A 21786-nucleotide genomic window follows, 5' to 3' on the forward strand; every position below is an offset into this window, starting at 1 on the left:
GGTGGGATTTCACTAGGGATGGCCTACATCTCAATAGGAAAGAGAAGGGTAAATTGACTGGGTTGATAACAACAAGTGTCTGGTGCAGTTTTTAGATTGGTTACTGCTGTTACAGTGCCAGTTATCAAGATGTGAGTGAGTTTGATACAGTGTCATAGTCGACACACAGGCAATGGGTACAGTATCTCCAAGGTAGCAATGAAGTGGGGATTTTCCCATAAGACCATTTCACAAGCGCACTGTGAATATCGGGAACCTGATAAAACATCTAATCTCTGACATTGCTGCAGCCGGAAAAAAGATCCTGCAAGAATGAGATCAATGACAACTGAAGAGAATCATTCAACATGACAGAAGTGCAACCCTTCCACAAATTGCTGCAGATTTCAATGCTTGCCCATTGACAAGTGTCAGCATGTGAACCATTCATAGAAACATCATTGATATGGGCTTTTGGATCCGAAGGCCCATGCGTGTACCCTTGATGACTGCAAGACACAAAGCCTTACGCCTCGCCTAGGCCTGCCAAAACCAATGTAGGACTGTTGACGACTGGAAACATGTTGCCTGGTTAGATATGAGTCTTGTTTCAAATTGTATTGAGTGAATTGATGTGTTCGGGTGTGGTGACAACCTCATTAATCCATGAACCCTGCTTGTCAGCAGGGACTGTTCAAGCTGGTGAAGGCTCTGTAATGTCATGGAGTGTGTGCAGTTGGAGTGATATGGAACCCTTGATACATCTAGACATGACTCTGACAGGTGACACATACATAAGCATCCTGTCTGATCACCTGCATCCATTCATGTCCATTGTGCATTTAGATGGACTTGGGAATTTCTATCAGGACAATGCAACACAACACATGCCCGGAATTGCTACAGAATGTCTCCAGGAACGCTCTTCTGACTTTAAACACTTCCTCTGGCCTCCGAACTCTGCAGAAATGAACATTATTGAGCATATCTGGGATACCTTGCAAAGTGCTGTTCAGAAGAGATCTCCACCTCCTCGTACTCTTACAGATTTATGGACAGGCCTGCAGGATTCATGTTGTCCATTCCCTCCAGCACTATGTCAGACATTAGTCGAGTCCATGCCACATCGTGTTAGGGCACTTCTGCATGCTTGCAGGGACTCTACATGATATTAGGCAGGTGTACCAGTTTCTTTCCTTGGCTTTTCAGTGTCAAAGTTATCATAATGTGAAAAATTTTGTGCAGAGCAACATACAGAATCATGTGCCTGCGAGTTTAAACTATAAAATGGTAATTTTATAATTGTAGCTGTGTATAGGTCCCCATTAAAAAATTTTCAACTATTTCTGGAAAACTGAGATTCCTTGTTGTACTACCTGTCAGACAGAGGGAAGCAATTTATTGTTTATGAGGCTTCCAGTGTAGATTATCTGAAAGAGTCTGATAGGAAAAATGATCTTGAAGTATTACTCAGTTCTTTCAATTTGACATCAGTTATCGATTTTCCACCTCGGATGGTGCAGGAAAGCAGCACACTGACAGATAATGTTTTTGACCAAGATGAATTTAATCAAATAATTATTTATCCTGTTAAGAATGGCCTTTATGATCATTATTCACATCTAGTTATTTATGACATAGGTCCATATAATAATGCAAAACAGTCATCCAAAATGGTGTATTCAGTTGATGATTTAACACTTGCAAATTTTAGGGAAAGCTGGCAGCAGTTAGACTGGGATGTAGTGTACTGGGAACCTGATAATAATTTAAAATGTAACTTATTTCATGATACGTTTCTGAGTATTTTTGAAAACAGTTTCCCTGAGAAGATAGTGAAATATGACTGTAAGAAACTGCGTAAAAAACCATGGCTTATTGAAGGGATAAAAATATCTTGTAACTAGAAAATGGAAATATATCTAATAGCAGGTAAGAGTAATGATCCAGAATCAGTCCAATATTATTAAAACTACTATGCTATTTTAAGGAAAGTTATTAAAAAGTCTCGACGTGATGTGTATTATGTCTGAGACTAGCAGCTCTGATAATAAAATTAAAACAATTTGGAATATTTTTGAAAGGGAAACAGGACTACCAAGAGCACAGGAAGACTGTATTACCAGCAAACAGAATGAAAAGTTTACTAACAAAAAGACAGAGGTAAAAAATCATTAAACTATTGCATAAAAAGCTGATATGTCTGATGTCAACAACTACCAAACAATCTCAGTTCTGACAGCTTTATCCAAAATTCTTGAAAAAGTAATGTATTCAAGAGTGTCTTCACATATTTGTAGAAATAAAGTACTAACAAAATGCCAGTTTGGTTTTCAAAAAGGCATTTAAACAGAAAATGCTATACATGCTCTTACTGATCAAATATAAAACGTTTTGAATAACTGAACATCACCAGTTAGGATTTTCTGTGATCTCTCAAAGGCTTTTGATTTTGTAAATCATATAATTCTTCTAGGTAAGCTTAAATATTGTGCTATGAGTGGGACAGCGCACAAATGGTTTAATTCATATCTAAGTGGCAGAGTGCAAAAAATTGGGGGAAAAAAACAGGTCACATAATGCGCTAAAATCAGCAGATTCCTCAAACTGGGTAAGCATAAAGAATGGGGTCTCTTATTGTTCTTAATATGTATTAATTGCTTGCCACTCTATATTCACAAAGATGTGAATCTAGTTGTTTTTGATGATGTTCACTACACTCAGCTGGTGGCTACACGGGTAGTGGAGGCTGTGGGGCGTGGACTGGGTGGTTTTTTAGGTTAGAAGGCCTCAGGAAAGTACGGGGTGGGCTGCAATCTCAAAGGGTGCATGGCAAATACAGGACGTGCTTGTATCAAGGAACAGTCAGAATTATAGTTGTAAATTGTTGTAGTTTTGCTGGGAAAGTCGCTGAGCTTCAAGCACTAATAGAAAGCACAGAAGCTGAAATCGTTATAGGTACAGAAAGCTGGCTAAAGCCTGAAATAAGTTCTGCAGAAATTTTTATGAAGTCTCAGACGGTGTTCAGGAAAGATAGATTAGGCAGAATCGGTGGTGGAATGTTTGTGTCTGTCAGTAATGGTTTATCTTGTAGTGAAGTCGAAGTAGATACTCCGTGCGAATTGGTATGGGTGAAGGTTATACTTAACAGCCAAACTAAGTTAATAATTGGCTGCTTCTACCGACCCCCAGACTCTGATGACAAACGCAAAATAATTTTATTTAAAAAAGTGGATAAAGTGACACTAGAAGCCTTCCTAAGAGACAATCTCCATTCCTTCCGAACTGACTATGCAAATGTAGATGAGATGTGGCTCAAATTCAAAGATATAGTAGCAACAGCAATTGAGAGATTCATACCTCATAAATTGGTAAGTTGCTGAACAGTTCAGAGAAAATTTGAGTCTCATAACAAATAAATTCACCACTCACACGGTTATAGTTGGTGGGGACTTCAACCTTCCCTCGATATGTTGGCAAAAATACTTGTTCAAAACCAGTGGTAGGCAGAAAACATCTTCCGAGATTTTCCTAAATGCTTTCTCCGAAAATTATTTCGAGCAGTTAGTCCACAAATCCACGCGAATTGTAAATGGTTGTGAAAACACACTTGACCTCTTAGCCACAAACAATCCAGATCTAATAGAGAGCATCATGACTGATACAGGGATTAGTAATAACAAGGTCGTTGTAGCTAGGCTCAATACCATTTCTTCCAAATCCACCAGAAACAAACGCAAAATAATTTTATTTAAAAAAGTGGATAAAGTGACACTAGAATCCTTCCTGAGAGACAATCTCCATTCCTTCCGAACTGACTATGCAAATGTAGACGAGATGTGGCTCAAATTCAAAGATATAGTAGCAACAGCAATTGAGAGATTCATACCTCATAAATTGGTAAGAGATGGAACTGATCCCCCATGCTACACAAAACAGGTCCGAACGCTGTTGCAGAGGCAACGGAAAAAGCATGCGAAGTTCAGAAGAATGCGAAATCCCGAAGATTGGCTAAAATTTACAGACGCGCGAAATTTGGCATGGACTTCAATGCGAGATGCCTTTAATAGGATCCACAACGAAACATTGTCTTTGGTAGAAAATCCGAAGAAATTCTGGTCGTATGTAAAGTACACAAGCGGCAAGACGCAGTCAATACCTTCGCTGTGCAGTGCCGATGGTACTGCTACCGACGACTGTGCCACTAAAGCAGAGTTATTGAATGCAGTTTTCCAAAATTCCTTCACCAGGGAAGACGAATGGAATATTCCAGAATTTGAAACACGAACAGCTGCTAGCATGAGTTTCTTAGAAGTGTATACCTTAGGGGTTGCGAAGCAACTCAAATCACTTCTTACGGGCAAGTCTTCAGGTCCAGATTGTATACCGATTAGGTTCCTTTCTGATTATGCTGATACAGTAGCTCCCTACTTAGCAATCGTATACAACCGCTCGCTCACCAATAGATCTGTACCTACAGGTTGGAAAATTGTGCATCGCACCAGTGTTTAAGAAGGGTAGTAGGAGTAATCCATCGAACTACAGACCTATATTTGCAGTAGGGTTTTGGAGCATATACTGTATTCAAACATTATGAATCACCTCGAAGGGAATGAGCTATTGATACGTAATCAGCATGGTTTCAGAAAACATCGTTCTTGTGCAACGCAGCTAGCTCTTTATTCGCACGAAGTAATGGCTGAACAGTTGATTCTGTATTTCTAGATTTCCGGAAAGTCTGACAGATAGCTACTGTATTTACTTGAATCTGAGCCGCACTTTTTTTTCTATTTTTTGTAATCCAAAAAACCACCTGTGGCTAAGAATCGAGTGCAAAGTAAGCGGAAGTTCTGAAAAATGTTGGTAGGTGCTGCCACAACTAACTTCTGCCATCAAATATATGTAGTGTTACACAGGCATGCTTTGCAGGCACAAAGATAAATACTGGCACCAAAACCTCTGCGTCAGTAAATAAATTAAAAGAAAAGGTAGAAGAATGTAAACATTATGCCATGTATTCTTTTGTAGTGCGCACAAAAGCAAGCCATGCCACGAGCGGCGACAGGTCATAAACACTCATTAGTAGAATCCGATAAACAATGGATGACACAGTACAATAATGCAGTTTCAGCTTAGAGTGACTTAAGCACCTGTAACAAAGAGAACGGCACTTATCAGATCAAAGCAAAATAAGCAATCAATTGAAACCAGACTAAGCACGTGAAAAAGGAAGTGTACCCGTACAAATATGGACAGAGCGTCTGACACATAGCAAAGGCTACTTGGCAAAGCTTAATTGTTAAGCTTATGACTCAAACCAAACTACTGTAGCTGTATCTTCATCCATTCGACCTAAATTGTGTCTCATGTTGCAATGGACCAACTTCGTTTCGATTTGGAGGTGCGGTCTAAATCTTTTCTCTCCCCTTGAATTTCGAGTCTCAAATTTCAGGTGTGGCACAGGTTCAGGAAAATATTTTTCCCTTGATTTCGAGTCTCCATTCTCAGGTACAGCTTAGATTTGAGTGCGGCTTAGATGGTTCAAATGGCTCTGAGCACTATGGGACTTAACAGCTGTGGTCATCAGTCCCCTAGAACTTAGAACTACTTACACCTAACTAACCTAAGGACATCACACACATCCATGCCCGAGGCAGGATTCGAACCTGCGACCGTAGCAGTCTCGCGGTTCCGGACTGCCCGCCTAGAACCGCGAGACCACCGCGGCCGGCCTGCGGCTTAGATTAGAGTAAATACGATAATCAACATTTAACATCACATTCCAATCTTTACAAAGTCTTATATTTATGATTTGTGGAACAAGTATTAATCTGATTTGTGACAAATGCACCACCTCCTTTTCCCATTAGGCATAACATAAATTTACCTCAAAAATCTAACCGCTGTCAACTTCAGGTTTTAACCAGCTATCTTTGCCTAGTATTCTGTGAGCTCCACTGCTTTTCAGATGGGAGATCATCGATTGGGTGGATCCACTCATTCCTAAGCAACCACAGACAGAAAGTTAATATTGGTTTTATAAATAACAATGCTGAATCAGCATCCAAGTACTTATCAAATGAGCTCCAGTCATCTGTGATGTTTCACAGCAGTATGTACTAGGACTACTTATTTTTCCTATCTGTATTAATGCCTTGATCTCAAAGTTTGAGGCTCACAAAACAGTATTATTTGCACGTAATCATCCATCATTTACAAAGAAAGATTGAATAATGAAGCTTTTCAGGAGAAAAAAACACTATCCCTAACCAAGTCAGTGACTAGTCTTACATAAAAAAAAAGCTAATTATTAATGACAGTAAAACAGTGGCACTAATCATCAGAGTCAGCAAAATAGAAAAATACGATATTCAGGTGTCACTATAATAATCACTTATACTAATTAGCAAGGAGATTACATTCATAAGTCTGTGGATTCAGAGTGAGAGACATACACTCCTGGAAATGGAAAAAAGAACACATTGACACTGGTGTGTCAGACCCACCATACTTGCTCCGGACACTGCGATAGGGCTGTACAAGCAATGATCACACGCACGGCACAGCGGACACACCAGGAACCACGGTGTTGGCCGTCGAATGGTGCTAGCTGCGCAGCATTTGTGCACCGCCGTCGGCAGTGTCAGCCAGTTTGCCGTGGCATACGGAGCTCCATCGCAGTCTTTAACACTGGTAGCATGCCGCGACAGCGTGGACGTGAACCGTATGTGCAGTTGACGGACTTTGAGCGAGGGCGTATAGTGGGCATGCGGGAGGCCGGGTGGACGTACCGCCGAATTGCTCAACACGTGGGGCGTGAGGTCTCCACAGTACATCGATGTTGTCGCCAGTGGTCGGCGGAAGGTGCACGTGTCCGTCGACCTGGGACCGGACCGCAGCGATGCACGGATGCACGCCAAGACCGTAGGATTCTACGCAGTGCCGTAGGGGACCGCACCGCCACTTCCCAGCAAATTAGGGACACTGTTGCTCCTGGGGTATCGGCGAGGACCATTCGCAACCGTCTCCATGAAGCTGGGCTACGGTCCCGCACACCATTAGGCCGTCTTCCGCTCACGCCCCAACATCGTGCAGCCCGCCTCCAGTGGTGTTGCGACAGGCGTGAATGGAGGGACGAATGGAGACGTGTCGTCTTCAGCGATGAGAGTCGCTTCTGCCTTGGTGCCAATGATGGTCGTATGAGTGTTTGGCGCCGTGCAGGTGAGCGCCACAATCAGGACTGCATACGACCGAGGCACACAGGGCCAACACCCGGCATCATGGTGTGGGGAGCGATCTCCTACACTGGCCGTACACCACTGGTGATCGTCGAGGGGACACTGAATAGTGCACAGTACATCCAAACCATCATCGAACCCATCATTCTACCATTCCTAGACCGGCAAGGGAACTTGCTGTTCCAACAGGACAATGCACGTCCGCATGTATCCTGTGCCACCCAACGTGCTCTAGAAGGTGTAAGTCAACTACCCTGGCCAGCAAGATCTCCGGATCTGTCCCCCATTGAGCATGTTTGGGACTGGATGAAGCGTCGTCTCACGCGGTCTGCACGTCCAGCACGAACGCTGGTCCAACTGAGGCGCCAGGTGGAAATGGCATGGCAAGCCGTTCCACAGGACTACATCCAGCATCTCTACGATCGTCTCCATGGGAGAATAGCAGCCTGCATTGCTGCGAAAGGTGGATATACACTGTATTTAGTGCCGACATTGTGCATGCTCTGTTGCCTGTGTCTATGTGCCTGTGGTTCTGTCAGTGTGATCTTGTGATGTATCTGACCCCAGGAATGTGTCAATAAAGTTTCCCCTTCCTGGGACAATGAATTCACGGTGTTCTTATTTCAATTTCCAGGAGTGTATAATGGGACATGCATGTCACACAAGTTAATTCAAAGATGAGTGAAGATTGTTATGCGCCAAGGATCCTGAAAAACTGCATACCTGTAAACGTGTAGACAATTCTGAATGCATATTTTCATTTACATCTAAAATATGGAGTCACACCCTGTGGCAACTCTGTGGTAACTTCTCTATCACAGAATACCTTCATAATATGAAAGAGAGCTATCCATATCATTACTGGGAAGAGTGTTGTAAATTCATGAAGGCCTTTCTCTAAAAATGTGTATGTACCACTGTTTCCCTACATGCGGATCTTGGAAATGTTTCTGTTCATCAAAAAACATGATATTGATAAGAAAATATGAAGACAATTCATATATTACCTATTGTTGCACAGGACTGCAAAATAGTCTTCATGTTATGCCTACAAACAGAAATATATGCCTAAAAGGAACCTACCACATAAAACAATACAACAAACTTTCTTACCTTATTAAAGCTATCACAGATGCCAAAAAGTTTAAGATACGAGTAAGGACATATCTACAGTATCACTCCATCTATACAGTAACAGAGTATTTTGACTGTATGTAATAGTAAATGATATCCCAATTCACAATTTGTTTATTAATTATGAAACTCTAGCATGTTACATAATTAAAAACATGAATTTATTTAAATCTGAGAAATATTCTGGGCAAATGTAAATAAATACAGAATAACCTTAGATTTAAGATGTCTGATATCATAAAATAATATGTACTTAAAAGACCCAATGGACAGATACTAATAAGTATTAATAATAATCCATGTAAGTATTGGACTCTTACAATATACTGGGCAAAAAAATTTAAAGCTTAAAATCAGAGAAGACATAGGATTCAGAGAAGTAGTTAAATGTAACAATCTTATAACTTGTAAATATTTGAGTTTTTTAAACTAATGTCCAGTGACAACGTGACCAGAATGGGCAGAGATGTAGTCCAATTAAAGTGGAATGGTAAGAGAAATTGGCTATAATGTCTTGAAGGAATCTTATCTCCCACTTTTTTCATAATTTTATAGAAAAATATTACTCTAATATTTGTGTACTGTTTTCTGAGATGCATGTTTTTTGTTTTTATAGATCTAACTTGGAAATTTTATTAACTTTGTTATTCATTCAGTTAGATGGCCATTTGAAATTCATGAATTTTTCTGCAGGGTTGTAGCACCAAAAAAGGCTAAGTTAGAAGAAGCAATGAAAACTCTCCAGGAAAAACAAGATGAGTTGCAAGCTGCTGAAAACAAATTGCGGAAGATTTCTGAGCAACTTGAAAAGCTTCGATTGGAATATGAAGATAAAATGAAGCAGAAGGAAGAGCTTCGACAGAAATCAGAAGATTTGCAACAAAAGCTGGAAAGAGCTACAATGCTTGTAGAAGGCCTTGCTGGTGAAAAGGTAAAAATGAAGACTTATAGTATAATTTGAAGACAAAAGGTGTTATCAGTGTTGAATTGTTGGGCTACCAACTCATCACAGAGTAAAAACAATAAAACTGATGTGTTTTGAGGGTCAAACATTTATTATTAGATTCAATATACCATAATGTCTAAAAGCCGTCAAGATAAAAATGTAAATCTGTGCAACCTTGTCTTCATTGAATGTGCTTCCACGTCATTCATCTAACCAATAAAATGAGCTATAATGAAGTGGCATATGCCATGCTGAGTATTGGCAACATCACAGTAACAGCCATTCATGTGCACAGCCCATTCACCTTCAGGAAGGATACACAGGAGTAAAAACACATAATGAACAGGAGTTTGTAAACAAGAAATCAAAGAGATATCAATGAACAAAGATAATTCACAACCTTACCAGGAAGCTATGGAGTTCAAATCCCATCAAGAACAGAATGTTAATTGTATAACTATAATTTAAGTCAATAATGAGAGACAGATATTAAAACAGATGTACAAAATTTTTGAATAAGTTGTTTGTGCCACATGTAAGTTGTTTGATGAATTTAGGTTTTACATGCTATGTATCATAGTCTCAAATTGTTATAGTAGATCCAATTTCCTATGCAATCATGTCCAACATTATGAAGTCTCCTTCAATTTCCACCAAATGTGGCTTCATATATGTGCTGAATTTCCATAATTATTGAGCTGAAAAGCCCGTGCATTCCTTGTGCCCTAACTTGTAGGACGAACCAGACTTGCTGATGTAGTTTGAATTTCAACTGTTACACTAAATTTTGTGGGTACCAACTCTATCATATTTAAAAACCTCATGCTTTAAGTTATTTCTTAAATTAATCATAGTTTGTTATTGGTTTTAAATGGTTTCAACTTTAAATGGCTTAAAAATGTTAACTACTTTCTGAGGTAAATTATTGAAATACACAGTTGACTCTCATGACATTCCACATGACATTCCCATATACATCTGTGTGCTGTTTCTTACATTTTAATTTATTCACTATGTTTTTATAGTACCTGATAGCTTTGGCTAGCTGTCTTATTTGGCTCAGTCATTTGCTCCTCTTTGATCATTTGGACTAATAAATAATCTACTATACTATAATACTCTAATAAATAATCAGGAAAGGGTAGAAAGTTTTTGGAATTTTGGATGAAAAGAATTATTATGTATTGAAGGCATGCCAACCATCTTGCTTCATGTTATTTAGATTGAGGAATTGCAGTTCATTATTTTTTCCTGTTGGACAGTAAATTCACTTTTATTGTGCAAGTCATTAAATTTATTTACAATTCCAGTAACTTTCCTTTTCCCTCCATTGATCAAAAGTAGCACATCATCCTCATAGCACTTGAAGTACAAGGTTTAATCATGGGTTGCTGTGATTTAATGAGGATCCAATTGTTTAGATGACATAAAAACATCTGCTGTGGTTCCAGATACACTGTAGCCCATAGCCAGTGCATCTTTCTGCATATAAAATTTATTGTTAAAAGAGAAGTAATTATAGTTAAGAACAAATTCTTTAAAAGAGAAGTAATTATATTTAAGAACAAATTCTAAAAGTTCAATAAATTCAATAATTTCTCCTTTAGATAGATCTCAACTGCCTCATTAACAAGCACATTCACATGAAGATTTTTAATTTCTGATGATACAAAGTAGGAAATGTTAGCAATAGGCTTATCATTGATCTCATTAATGAACTGAAAATAATGCAGAAAATGTATACTGCAGGTCCCATAATAAAGAAGCATGAGGGAATTGTTACTGCCTGAAAAACTATCTTCAAAGGCATAGAACTCCTTTATTAATACATTATCAAGCATTTTTGTAATTTTTCATTAATGGCTGTTCATGCAATTAACAATCAGTGTAGTTGAGTGACCTTCCTTATGGATTTTTAATTGGGATCTGAGCCATTGAGTCTTCAGCTTCATGACAGAACAGCATTCCTTTTCTCCTTAGATCAGTATTAAAGATGCCCTGTTCAAGAACTTTTGTAAGTCAGCCTGTACCTTTTTCATCAGCAATTTCTAGCATTTAGCAATCTCAGTAATACTGTTTTCTCAGTAGAATTGGAGTGTTTTCATGATATACTTCTGTTTTCTGATAGAACTGGGATCTACAAAATCCAGTGTAATAGTTGTAATGTGAACCGCATTGGCCAGATTGATAGGCCCTTCAGGTTGAGATGCAAGGAACAACAGGATGCTTTTCGGTTTAATAATTATGAAAAGTCAACAGTAGCCATGCATATTCATGAAACTGGCTGCCCTCTGTTGGGAATGGAAGTGGACCCCATAATTTTGCACATACAGGATAAGGGTAAGGAATTGGATCTACTAGAACAGTTTTGAGATTATGATACATATCATGAAAAATCTAAATACATTAAATGAACAGTGTACAGGTGACACAAACTAATTCTTAAAAATCTTTGTAGATCTATTTTAATATATGTCTTTTTTAGTGACTTTCATTACAGTTATACCTTTGACATTCAGTTCTTAATGACATTTGAACTTCCAAGCTACCCAGTAAGGTTGTACATTATCTTTGTTCATTAGTATCTTTCTGACTTGTTTACGAACATGTAGTGCTCACTCATGTTACTTATGTGTTTGTACTTTGAGTGTGTCCTTTGTGGAGGTATATGGGCCATGCACACAAATGTATCTTACTATGATGCTGCCAATACCCAAGACGGCATAAGCCATTTCTTTGTAGTTTGTTTTATCAACTGGATGGATGATGTGGAACCATATTTTAAGAAGACATAGTTGCAAGGGAACTGGTTATGAAATTTCTGAATTTTTATTTCTAACTTGATCACATTTGGAGATTCTTTTCGATAAAATCAAGAAGTGTTATTGTGTGTAGCATGAAAATATATTTCAGAAGCACTTAAGTTATAAAAAATCTCTGTAACACAAATATTAATTACATTTTTAGGTTATGTAGGAAAGTTCTTGTAGGATGTAAATAATTTAGATGGAAAGAAGGCCATTTGCCGAATAGCAGAAGCACTGAATTGTCAACTGGCACACACAAAAGAGAAGGAAACTTGCTAGCTTTCTGAATCAATCGCTTCTTGAACTTGACTACAAGTATACTCACATAAAACACTATCTTTCAGAAGGCTTCTGCCAGTTGTCCAACTCCTCCATCTACAAGGTCTGCCATACTGAGCCCATCCCAGAAGTCCAGCATAAGTTCCAGTCCCTTCTGAAATCTTAACCCTTTCAGACCTGAATTTTTTCTGGAGGAATGAAAGTTTTTCAAATACTGTAATGGACTTGGATGATTTTTTAATGATTTTAGAAGCAACATTTGTAAAAAGATATGTTACCATTTTCGAAAAAAAATTTGTACACATTAATGTACACTGGGTCTCAATCAACACTGAAATCATAGCAGTCAAAACTAATTTATTTAAACATTACACATAAATTTGAAATAATTTACACACAAAATACATGCATAATTCATCATAGTTTTAATTAAAAATGAAATGAGTCAGGAATTATGTTCATTATGTGGTTCTAATTGACATGAAATGAACGGAAACAGTTTTTTTCCTTTGACAAACAAAGATGTAAATTACATTTTTCACATTTTATTCATGAACGTCCCTTGCATCCCGGAAATTTGCACCTGGTAGGCAGTGCACCATATTCATGAAGAGGCAAGTGTTGTGTTCCATCAAACAGAATCTCTTCAGGAGGCCTAGTTTCTCCTCGTCATCTTTGAACAGGTGTATCTGGAGGTGTGGCAGATGGTTGGCATCATTTTCTATTCGAGGTATCCTGTTACGGATGGCAGTATATATGGGCCGAACTTTATAAAACTTGTCTTTATTTTCTGCTGGTTTAGCCATGTTGTTAACAAGATGGAAATTTGTTCTGAGTTGGAAGAATCTATTTCTGGGCATACTGTCCAAGAATAATTGCATTTTCAATGTTGTGTCCCAATACATTCGGACTCTAGGAAATTTAGAGTTACCATAATTATATGAAGCCCAAACAAGATTTGGAGTTCTGCTGGTGTAGTTTGTTTGAAATTGCTAATTGTTCCTCTCTGCAAGGCATATAGGTTTGTCACATCAGCCATAGTACTGAACAGATCATTGGTAATGTACTTGCTGAAATAAGTTGAAGGAGAAAGTATTTCCTGTTCTTCAATACATTGTTCCCATTCATAATATGAATCCAGTATAGAGAGAGGACAATGACGCCACTTGATGTCTTTTTTTTCCTGACAAAATGTATTTTACATCACTGAGCTTATTGTTGGTAAGTGGGTCACTGTCTTGAATATCACTATCGTTGTTATCATTTTCACTGCACACAGCACTTTCATTATTTGCAGTTGACTCATCATTGGTTTCACCCCCATTTATTTTGTCAGCCCCCACTCTGATTTCCTTCTCTCTTGAAGTACAGTAGGATTCTACATCAGGAAATGATTCTTCATCTGATGATAAATCGATATCTGACACCTCTCCATTCAGCAGCATCTCTAAAATGGCATCTGCATCTCGTTCAGTGTTGAAATACTGTTTCTTTGACATGATCAACAGAACTGCAATATTCACAAATAATAATATCAGTAGTGGTATTTCCCTAAAATAATTGTTTACAGTAGACCTAACGACATTGTCATCAACTGGATCTTCAATGCTATGTCTGTTTTCCTAATTGTTGCTCATAACAATACCTAGTAATACAACATACTTCATATGTTTTGAAAAAATCCGAGTCAAAACTCATACAATCGTCAGAATAAAAAGAAACTGTCCCAACAAGCACTTCATGTGAAGAAAACACAAGATACTCAACGTTATGTAAAACACTGTTCTTGAGACCTCATGGCTACAATTGTGTACACAGAAAAACATCGCTTCTTTTTGTTGACTAAAACAAATGATTTTGAAATATTGATTGTTGTAATAAATAAATCGAACATTCTACAATGTTCATGCAAAACAACAATACTGGTACTGAACTATACTGTGGGTTATAGCTTACCAAAGACTACCAGGTACTTTTAAGGTCACAAACTGCTCTGCACTGCTACATTAAGCTGTTGATATGTTTATAGTGCAGCACAACAGATGGCAGCACTAGTGCATGGTGAAAAGAATGAACATTCACAAATGTGTACATCAGCTCCAGACTGAAGAAAAATATTTCTATTGCAGTTAAGACGTTGTGAAAATGAATGTACACAATTGTAGCCACAGGGTCTGAAAGGGTTAAGGTACGTTACAAGGTACTGAGTCCATCTCCTGCCTCTCCCCAATGACATCCCACACACCCACCTCCCATGAACCCAACCATCTTGGATAGCCTACTGCAGCTCATTTTGTGCTCCAACTAAAGAATTTCTGCTCTGGTTGAACAACCTTTCCAAGCAGTTGCCCATAGCCTAGTCTCTCCCATCAAAGATACTAATCACTTCCTTCACCGACTCAGTTACAAAGGAACCTTCGCCTCATTACCCAATACCACCCTGAACCATATCCTTCACCAGGGCTTTGACTATCTATCATCATGCCACTCACACTCCCAACCCCTTGTCTCAGTGAACATATCCCTGTCGAAGACAATGGTGCAAGACCTTAAAACGTTACTATGCGTTAATTTACTCATCGTAGCTGGCAATCTGTCACAGTAAAGGTCCTGGAATACAGCGACTGGGAAAAAAAAAAAAAAGAACTTTAAAGTTATTTAAATAATTAATCTAGTATAATGTTTCCACTGATCATTTTTTGATTAATTAACAATTAAAATTGACATAAGAAAACTGAAAATACATATATAAACGTATGTTTACTCCAGAACAGCTAGTACACTACAATATTAGTATGTGTCTGTTATTTTATTTGAGAAGTACTTCTCGAATATTGTAATTACAATAATACATTTACATTTTTTATTAATTATTAGAGGCTTCCTTCATGGGAATTGTTCCCTTCATTTACAGAGCTTCTACACTTTGAAGTGAATGAGATTAAGCAGTTATTTTTTAGTTATAATTTTTTCTAGACGAGTTACATAATTTGTTTACATGTGCGATCCTGAATTAGATTGGAAAATGTTCATTTTAAGTGGGTCTTAATGGGCTGTTACGTTTCAATCTGCCCAGTCACTCACCCAGCACTTTCTACTTCAATGTAGTCATGGATTTATCCTACCCCATGAGAGGCTGGGTCATTTGTGAAAGCAGCCATGTTATATACCAACTCTGCTACAACCACTACACAGCTTGTTATGATGGTATGACAATCAACCAGCTGTCGGCCAGAATGAATGGCACTGCCAAACTGTGGCCAAAAACAAAAGCTCCCCGCGTCGGAGCTTCGAGTCCTCCATTCGACATGGGTGTATGTGTTGTCCTTAGTGTAAGGTAGTTCAAGTTAGTTTAGGCAGTGTGTAAGCCTAGGGACCAATGGCCTCAGCAGTTTGGTCCCATAGGAACTTACCACTAATTTCCAAAAACAAAAGTTGAGCACCCAGTGGCACAACATACAGCTGAACATAAAATGCTCAATTTCAGTTTCTGTTTCACAATATAGGCCATCTGGATTCTTCCCTCTGGCACCAGCTTTTCTGAAATATGCAGATGGGAGTTATCTTTGCAACACATCCTTCACTCCCATAGCCCTCCTGGCCTCTCTTACTGTAACCACAACTTCCCCCTACCAGTTTCCCCTTCTTCTGTCTAGTCACTCCCTCCCAATCATGTCTCCATGTCACCTTTATTCTGCACCATCCATCACTGGCTATGGCACCCATGCTTCACATGCCTAATTCATGCACTTGCTGTTCTTCCCTCTCACATTTCTAGCCAGAAAACCAACTGCCTCCCTCTGAGTTGCTAGCGACCTACCTACAACCCCTCTTTCTGTCTCCCGCCTCTTTCTCTCTATACCAGCCTCACCCATCACTCTAGCTCAAGAAGGGACTGATCCCAAAAGCTGGAAAGTTTTATTTCTCTTTTGTTTGTACCAGTTGACAACTCAACACTTGTGCAGCTCGGTAAATGGTCTCCTTTATTCCTAAATCATTTATATTACTATGTTTTGTGTTAGTGAAAAATCAGGACTTTTCCTGTAACACTGTAGTATTAATTATAACAGAGTTATTCTATGTCTCAGCTTGTGTTTGTTCTCCATTTACCTTTAGCAGTGTCTCCCATTTTCAACATTTTTTCTTGGGCACATTGTTTGCTTATAACTTTAACTCTTTCAAGGTCCGATGGGAACAAACTGTGAAACTTCTGGATGGAGAGTTTAACTGTTTGCCAGGAAATGTTCTAATTGCTACAGCTTTTGTTTCATATTTGGGACCTTTTGTGTCACAATATCGTGATCAGTTAATCACTATGTGGAAGAAAGCTGTAAGTATAATGATCTGAATTAAGCTGTCTTCCAATTTTCTGTTGACTGTGTGTGGTATTAAATACATTAATACTAGTTACAAAAAATAAATGTGTTAAGTGTGCATGTCAAATTTATTCTCTCATTTTCCTGAATTTACAACTGCAAGTGCAAAGACATGACTTCTAAAATAGTGCTAGTAATTTTTACAATTTGTATTTTGCTGTGCTTATACCAGACAAGGTATTTGTAATTTGGTTTCCTTATATCAGACAACTTGTACGATCCATCAAGATCTTACACAGTATTGTGAATTCACATATCATACAGTGTGGTTTGTGGGATAATTTAGAGTTGAAAGTTATTCTTATATTTATTGATACCTTTTGTGAGAAGAATTGTGTGGGTCTCAGTCCACAAATGGAACCACACCACAATAGATAGCTTCAGATGTGTAGATAGCTTCATATGTATCTAATATGCATGATATAATTAGAGAAGACATATAGAAAATTAAAAATTTTTCGGTACAAACAATCTGATTCAATGAGCCACCTAATTTGGAGGCTTCATTTTCCATAATCGTAGTATTTCAATTGACCTCTTGTTGCTATTCCTTCTCTTTCTCACTTTGTTCATACTTGTATCTGAAGCAATAGGATGATCATGAAATAACAATGAAAATAATCAACATTTGACAATATAATGTAATTGGATAGATAAAAAATCTTCTCACCAATCGGTGGCAGAAGAAGACACAAAGAAGGAATGATGGCCACATGCGCTAATATTCTCTTTGTTCTCCTGCTGCCGCTTGAATCATGAAGTAAGTCATCTAGAATTCTTTTTGGATTTCAATACACTAGTTTTTTAAATATAGCTTACAACACACACTCACAAGAGCAAAACTATTATTTCTCTCTCACTAAGCCCCAATGACAGGAAAAAGTTTGTGGAAATTCGTGCATCTGTATAAAAATCGATGCGCGAAACTTACAACTACCTTAGTAAAAGATCTTGCCAAGAACCTTGGAAAATTCTGGTTCTACATAAAATTGTGAACCAGGTCTAGGGCTTCTAATTCCATCCAGTCACTCATTGACCAATCTGGTGCGGCAATAGGAGATAGAAAAAAGTAAGCAAATTTTGAAATTTCTAATTTAAGAAATTGTTCGCACAGACTCCCTTATGGAGGACATAGTACTAAGTATCTCACAAGAGCAAAACTATTATTTCTCTCTCACTAAGCCCCAATGACAGGAAAAAGTTTGTGGAAATTCGTGCATCTGTATAAAAATCGATGCGTGAAACTTACAACTACCTTAGTAAAAGATCTTGCCGAGAACCTTGGAAAATTCTGGTTCTACATAAAATTGCTAACCAGGTCTAAGGCTTCTAATTCCATCCAGTCACTCATTGACCAATCTGGTGCGGCAATAGGAGATAGAAAAAAGTAAGTAAATTTTGAAATTTCTAATTTAAGAAATTGTTCGCACAGACTCCCTTATGGAGGACATAGTACTAAGTATCTCTGGCATAGAAAAGCAAATAAGTTGCCATGTCCAGATGGAATTGCAATTCAGTGTTACAAAGAGTACTCTACAGTATTCACTCTTACTTAGCTTGTATTCATTGTGAATCTCTTGCCTAGCACAAAGTCCCAAGTGACTGGAAGAAAGTGCAGGCAACTCTTGTATACAAGAAGGGTAAAAGAATGAACCTGCAAAATTATCCACCAATATCCTTAACACTGGTTTGCTGCAGAATTCTAGAACATATACTCAGTTCAAATATAGTAAATTTCCTTCAGACAGAAATGCATCTGTCCACAAATCAATATGGTTTTGTAAAGCATCACTTGCGTGAAACCCAGTTCGCCCTTTTCTCACATGATATCCTGTGCCTTTTCTCACATGATATCCTGTGAATTGTGAATGAATGAATGGCAACAGGCAGATTCGATATTCATAGATTTCTGGAAGGCATTTACCACATTGCCCCACTGCAGACAGTTAATGAAGTTACAAATGTACGGAATAATTTCCCAGGTACGTGAGTGGCTTGAATACTTGCTAAATAATAGAATCCAGTACATTGTCCTCAACAGTGAGTGTTCATCAGAGACATGGTATTGTCAGGAGTGCTCCAGGGATGTGTGAAAGGACCACTGTTATTTCCTGTATACATAAATGATCTAGCGGATAGGGTTAGCAACAATCTGCGGCAGGTTGCTGATGATGCTGTGGTGTACAGGAAGCTGTATTCATTGAGTGACTCTAGGAGGGTTGCAAGATGACGTAGACAAAATTTCTAATTGGTGTAATGAGTGACAACTAGGTCTAAATGCAGAAAAATGTAGGTTAACACAGATGAGTTGGAAAAGCAAACTTGTAATTTCAAATACAGTGTTAGTAGTGTGCTGCTTCAAACATTACAAGTTTGTTTTTCCAACTCATCTGCATTAACTTACATGTTCCTACATTTAGACCTACATTTTGAATACAATGTTAGTAGTATACCACTTCCCCCCTCATGAAATATGGAGCTTCCTATTGGTGGGCTTGCGTGCCTCAGCGACACAGATAGCCGTACCATAGGTGCAACCACAACGGAAGGTTATCTGTTGAGAGGCCAGACAAATGTGTGGTTGCTGAAGAGAGGCAGCAGCCTTTTCATTAGTTGCAGGGGCAACAGTCTGGATGACCTATAAAGAAAAACATTAAGTGGTACCAGATGAACTTACCAATATGAGGGAAAATATGTTATCGTTGTACTACATGTATAAAAATTCTCTTAAGTATGGAACGGAGCAGAAAGATGAATTGTACAAACAGTATCTTGAATGTAAGAGAACCTACAGAACTAAGCTTGGAATGGCAAAAAGAACAGCATATGAAAGATACATAGAAGGGCTCCTAATAAGTGCAAAGCTGCATGGAATGTTGTTGCACAAGAGCATTGGAGGAATGATGAACATAGCATAGCTCTTGACCTGGGTAAAGTTAATCGTTTTTTCATGGACACTGTAAGTGATATTAGGTACAAATGGCTCTGAGCACTATGGGACTCAACTGCTGAGGTCATTAGTCCCCTAGAACTTAGAACTAGTTAAACCTAACTAACCTAAGGACATCACACACATCCATGCCCAAGGCAGGATTCGAACCTGCGACCGTAGCGGTCTCGCGGTTCCAGACTGCAGCGCCAGAACTGTGCGGCCACTTCGGCTGGCAATATTAGAAACAAAATTGAAACAACAAACACTAATGCAAGTGATCTACTTAAGCAACAACAACCTGCAAACAATACCTTTAAATGGAGGACAATCCTGAGACTAAAAAGGTAGTGGCAAAGTTCTCATACTCCAAGAGCATGGACTGCTCTTGGTTGTCCAATTACATAATTAAAAAAACAGTGCATATAATTAATGAACCATTGGCCTTTCTATTTAATAGGTGTCTAGAGTTTGGAGTCTATCCTAAAACTCTGAAAATATCGAAAGTTATCCCAGTGTATAAAAAAGGGGACAAACATGATTTCAAAAATTACCGACCAGTTTCAATAGTTCCCATTTTCGCAAAAATATTTGAATCTCTTATTTATAACCAACTAAACTACTACTTTGAGTCACTTAACTTACTCTCTATTAATCAATTTGGCTTCCTCAAGGGAAGAAATACCACCACTGCTGTTCTTTCAATTGGGAATGAATTAATAACAGCCTTCAAGAATAAAAATAAAGCCTCACTTCTTTTATGTGATTTAAGTAAGGCATTTGACTGCATTTCTCATGATATCTTACTTGCTAAACTCAAATTCTATGGTGTACAAGACTCTGCATTGGCAGTAATTGAATCATACCTAAACAATAGGAAGCAGTTTGCCTCTGTCAGAAACAAAGACTCACTATTGCTAGAATTTAAGACAGGAGTCCCACAAAGTTCTGTCCTTGGGCCCTTCTTTTTTATAATTGCAGTCAATGATTTACCCCATTGTATCCCCAATACTCTTATTTGTCATGCTGATGACACAACTTTGCTTGTTCAGCCTGACAACATATCAGTTCTGCAAGATATAATGCAAGATGGCCTGGAAGCAGCACTAAATTGGTTCTCATCAAATACACTGCTTTGCAATCCTGATAAAAACCAACAGATTATACTGGGATTGTCAAAAGAGGTAGAGGTGAAAGCAGTTAAAATTCTAGAAATTCATGTAGACTCTAAGTTAATATGGGAAACAAACATCAACCATACCGGCACAAAATTGTCTCGAGTTACGTATTTAATGTGGAAACTGAGAAGCCTGGTGACAAAAGAATATTTAAGAGTTATTTATTTTGGACTCTTTCAGTCACATACAGAGTATGGACTGCTGATATTGGGACACACTCTTCACATCACTGAAGTTCTAAAAATTCAGAAGAAAGTGATATGGGCAATGAGCAATTCTGGTAGATCAGAGTACTGCCGGCCACTGTTCATTCAGCTGAAAATATTAACAGTTATTAATCTTTATATATATGCCTCAGCATTGTATGCAAAAAGCAATATAGCAGATTTGGAAATGAGGGAAAACATACACCACCATAATACCAGAGGCAAAACAAAATTAGACATACCTAGGCACAGGCTGACAAGAACAGGGAATTCCCATCTAATCAATAGTCTAAAAATATTTAATAAACTCCCATTTTCTTCTCAGTCAGCTCACATAAGTAGCTTCAGGAGCAAGCTACTAAACTGGTTACTAATCAATTCTTTTTACAATATAACAGAATTTATGAATATAAAATCAGTTGACATTAATTTTTAAGGATTTCATTATGTGATGTCACTGAATGTATTTATCTTATGTTATGGTGTATGTTATCATCTATGGGCACTATTTGCAGTGCTCATTTAGCTTTAAGGTATTATTCAAGGAAAATGTTATATGATATCCATGTAAATTGCCTATTCCATGAATAAAGAATAAAGAAAAAAGAATAAAGAATGATTGGCTGATCTGGCCTTGTAACATTAGCCAAAATGGCCTTGCTGTGCTGGTATTGTGAATGGCTGAAAGCAAGGGGAAACTACAACCATAGTTTT

At 38.2% G+C, this 21786-nt stretch overlaps 1 protein-coding gene across 1 annotated transcript in view; it reads left to right on the forward strand.

Moving 5' to 3' along the window:
- Positions 1-21786, forward strand: part of LOC126092664 (dynein axonemal heavy chain 2) — a 994477-nt gene that overhangs the window by 742132 nt on the left and 230559 nt on the right. Inside the window, exons 67-68 of the mRNA XM_049908386.1 lie at positions 9045-9282; positions 16567-16713. Coding sequence (XP_049764343.1) covers positions 9045-9282; positions 16567-16713 — 385 coding nt within the window. The remainder of the gene's footprint in view (positions 1-9044; positions 9283-16566; positions 16714-21786) is intronic.

The sequence above is a fragment of the Schistocerca cancellata genome, chromosome 7, assembly GCF_023864275.1.
Source record: "Schistocerca cancellata isolate TAMUIC-IGC-003103 chromosome 7, iqSchCanc2.1, whole genome shotgun sequence".
Classification (NCBI taxonomy): domain Eukaryota; kingdom Metazoa; phylum Arthropoda; class Insecta; order Orthoptera; family Acrididae; genus Schistocerca; species Schistocerca cancellata.